Source organism: Aplysia californica, unplaced genomic scaffold, assembly GCF_000002075.1.
Source record: "Aplysia californica isolate F4 #8 unplaced genomic scaffold, AplCal3.0 scaffold01952, whole genome shotgun sequence".
In the NCBI taxonomy this organism is placed as follows: Eukaryota; Metazoa; Mollusca; class Gastropoda; order Aplysiida; family Aplysiidae; genus Aplysia; species Aplysia californica.
The window spans coordinates 3,105-5,388 of NW_004799222.1; the positions used below are offsets into that span (position 1 = coordinate 3,105).

The 2,284-nt window shown below is 57.1% G+C and overlaps 1 protein-coding gene across 1 annotated transcript in view; it reads right to left on the reverse strand.

Moving 5' to 3' along the window:
- Positions 1-7: 7 nt before the first annotated feature.
- Positions 8-2,284, reverse strand: part of LOC101847175 (protein hunchback) — a 10,830-nt gene continuing 8,553 nt past the window's right edge. Inside the window, exon 4 of the mRNA XM_005113321.3 lies at positions 8-2,279. Coding sequence (XP_005113378.1) covers positions 835-2,279 — 1,445 coding nt within the window. The 3' untranslated portion in view covers positions 8-834. The remainder of the gene's footprint in view (positions 2,280-2,284) is intronic.

The following is a 2,284-nucleotide window of genomic DNA, read 5'->3' on the forward strand; positions in this document are numbered from 1 at the left end:
TAGAGAGAGAGAGAGAGAGAGAGAGAGAGAGAGAGAGAGAGAGCCAGAGCAGAGATCTACAAGATGGATTCCCACAGAGCCTCGACTTCTTTCCGAAACCTGACAAGAAAGTTTTTCGGAACGTGGCGGCCAAACCTGGTGGAAAAGTTCTAGAAGCAAACGGTCCGTGAACCCTTAGAAGATCCACCAGAAGTGAGAAGGCAAGAGGCAAAGAAGCAGTTAGGTGGTGTGTAAAAATGCCAGTATGTCTAGCCACCGATCCAGCGGCCATCTGGGTTCTAGCCCTTCGGCCTGTCGATAGGGCAAAGAATTTATGACGATCACACAAATGTTAGCAATAGTAATATATCGCTGAGTAGCTCAGGCAGAGGGCAACAGTAGCCTCAGGAGGTCAGAGTTCAAAGGGTGAAGGAAGCTATCTATGAAGAAGTAACAAACACAAGGTATGATTTGGCACGGGAACAGAAACGCCATCAGAAATTCAACGTTAAGCCAGCATCAAAGCAGTTCTCAGACAGTGTCTACTAACAAACAAGCCACTGACACACACACACACACACACACGCACACACATACACATACAGATACACACATACACATACAGATACAAATCTGTGTAAGACAAAGCCAATCATTGACCAAACAACCAGGCCGGAAAGACGCAGTAAAAAACAGGAGTACACAAGCTCATAACTAATGCTGCAAATTGGGTGGAAAAAAAACAACAAACGAACAAACAAACAAACGAACAAACGAAAAAAGTTGGTTGGCGTTAAGCAAAAATGGTTCAGAGAGTAGCGTAACAAAACAAAGGAGTTGTCTCCCCCTCCACCATCAAGTGTTGGGGCGGGCCAGGTGGCCTCGCATGATGTGGGAGTAGAAGCCGTACTTGTTGCCACACTGTTTCCCACAGACGTTGCAGACGAAGGGGTCGGTGTGGCTGTGGCAGCCCACGTGGATGGAGTACAGGACCTCGTCGTCAAACGTCACCCCACAGAAGTGACAGCGCGTCTCCACCACCGACCCCCCCGCGCTGCTCACCGTCTCAGACTGCGTGCGGCTGCCGTGTCGCCGGGACCCCGACAGGATGTCGCACTGCGTCTCCTGGTCCATGTGCGTGTAGTGGTGGGGCCGCGTCAGCACGCTACACGCGTCCGTGTGCGGGGGGAACTCGATCTTGATGAAGGGCATGGAGCACTGCACACTGCCCGTGCTGCGCCCGTTGTTGGCCGAGCTCGTTGAAGTTTCCGCGTGAGTGTTGGAGGCGCTTACCCCCCCTTCCAGGCGCGAGGCGTCGGTGTCGGGCTGCGGGGAGCCCAGGTGGTCGTCGCTGCTCATGTCCATGCCAGACTCGCTGTCGAAGGTGTCAGACGGCCGGCGAGGACACCGGTCCTGTGTGCTGGACGGTAAGTCCGAGATGGTTCTGGTCACGTGAACGGGGCGCGGCTCGGCCTTGACCTTGACAAAACCAGCAGTCGACAGGTTTAAGTGACCACCTCCACCACCGCTACTGCTGCTGCTGCTGTTGTTGTTGTTGCCACTCCCGGTGGACCAGAAGCGACGGTAGTTGTAGTTGTCCTCCATGGCGGCCGCGGCGGTGCTGGATGGGATCACGGTGGGAGATTCCAGAGGGAAGCTTCTCACCGCCTGCAGCTGTACCCCAGAGCCCGTCAGCGAGCCACTGGGGTTCGCACCCCGGCCGCTAGCGGGCGTCATGAGGTTGGTGAGCACCGAGCGCATGTAGCTGGCCACTTGTTGGTCGCTCGCTGCGGCATAGTTTCCCAGCATGGCGTTGCCGCGGGGCGGGTGTTGAAGGTCGCCCTGGCTGTTGACCTGTATGGGAGGGTCGTGGGGGGCGGGGATGTACGTGGGCAGACCCAGACCAGACGTATCGGCCGCCATTGCTGCAGTCGCGCTCGCCCCCGCCCCCACCGCGACGTTCACCGGGCGGCCACTCAGCGGTTGGTACATACCGCCGCCGCTCATTAACATATGACCTTGGAGGGGCGGCCTCTGCGTGGATGCGACCACGGAGGAGGGGTGGGAGAAACCTCCCTGCTGTTGCTGCTCTGAGTTGGAGAGTGAGTGCTGGTGAGACAGGTGGTGGTGGGTGATGGTGTGCTCACGCATCTTGCGCACCTGCGTGGTGGAGTAGTCGCACAGGCTGCAGCGGATGGCTGAGGGCTGGTACTGGCGGCTGTGCAGTCTGCGGTGTCGCTTGTAGAATCGCTGGTTGTTGGTGACGAAGCCACACAGGCTGCACTTGAGCATGTGAGGGGCTGGA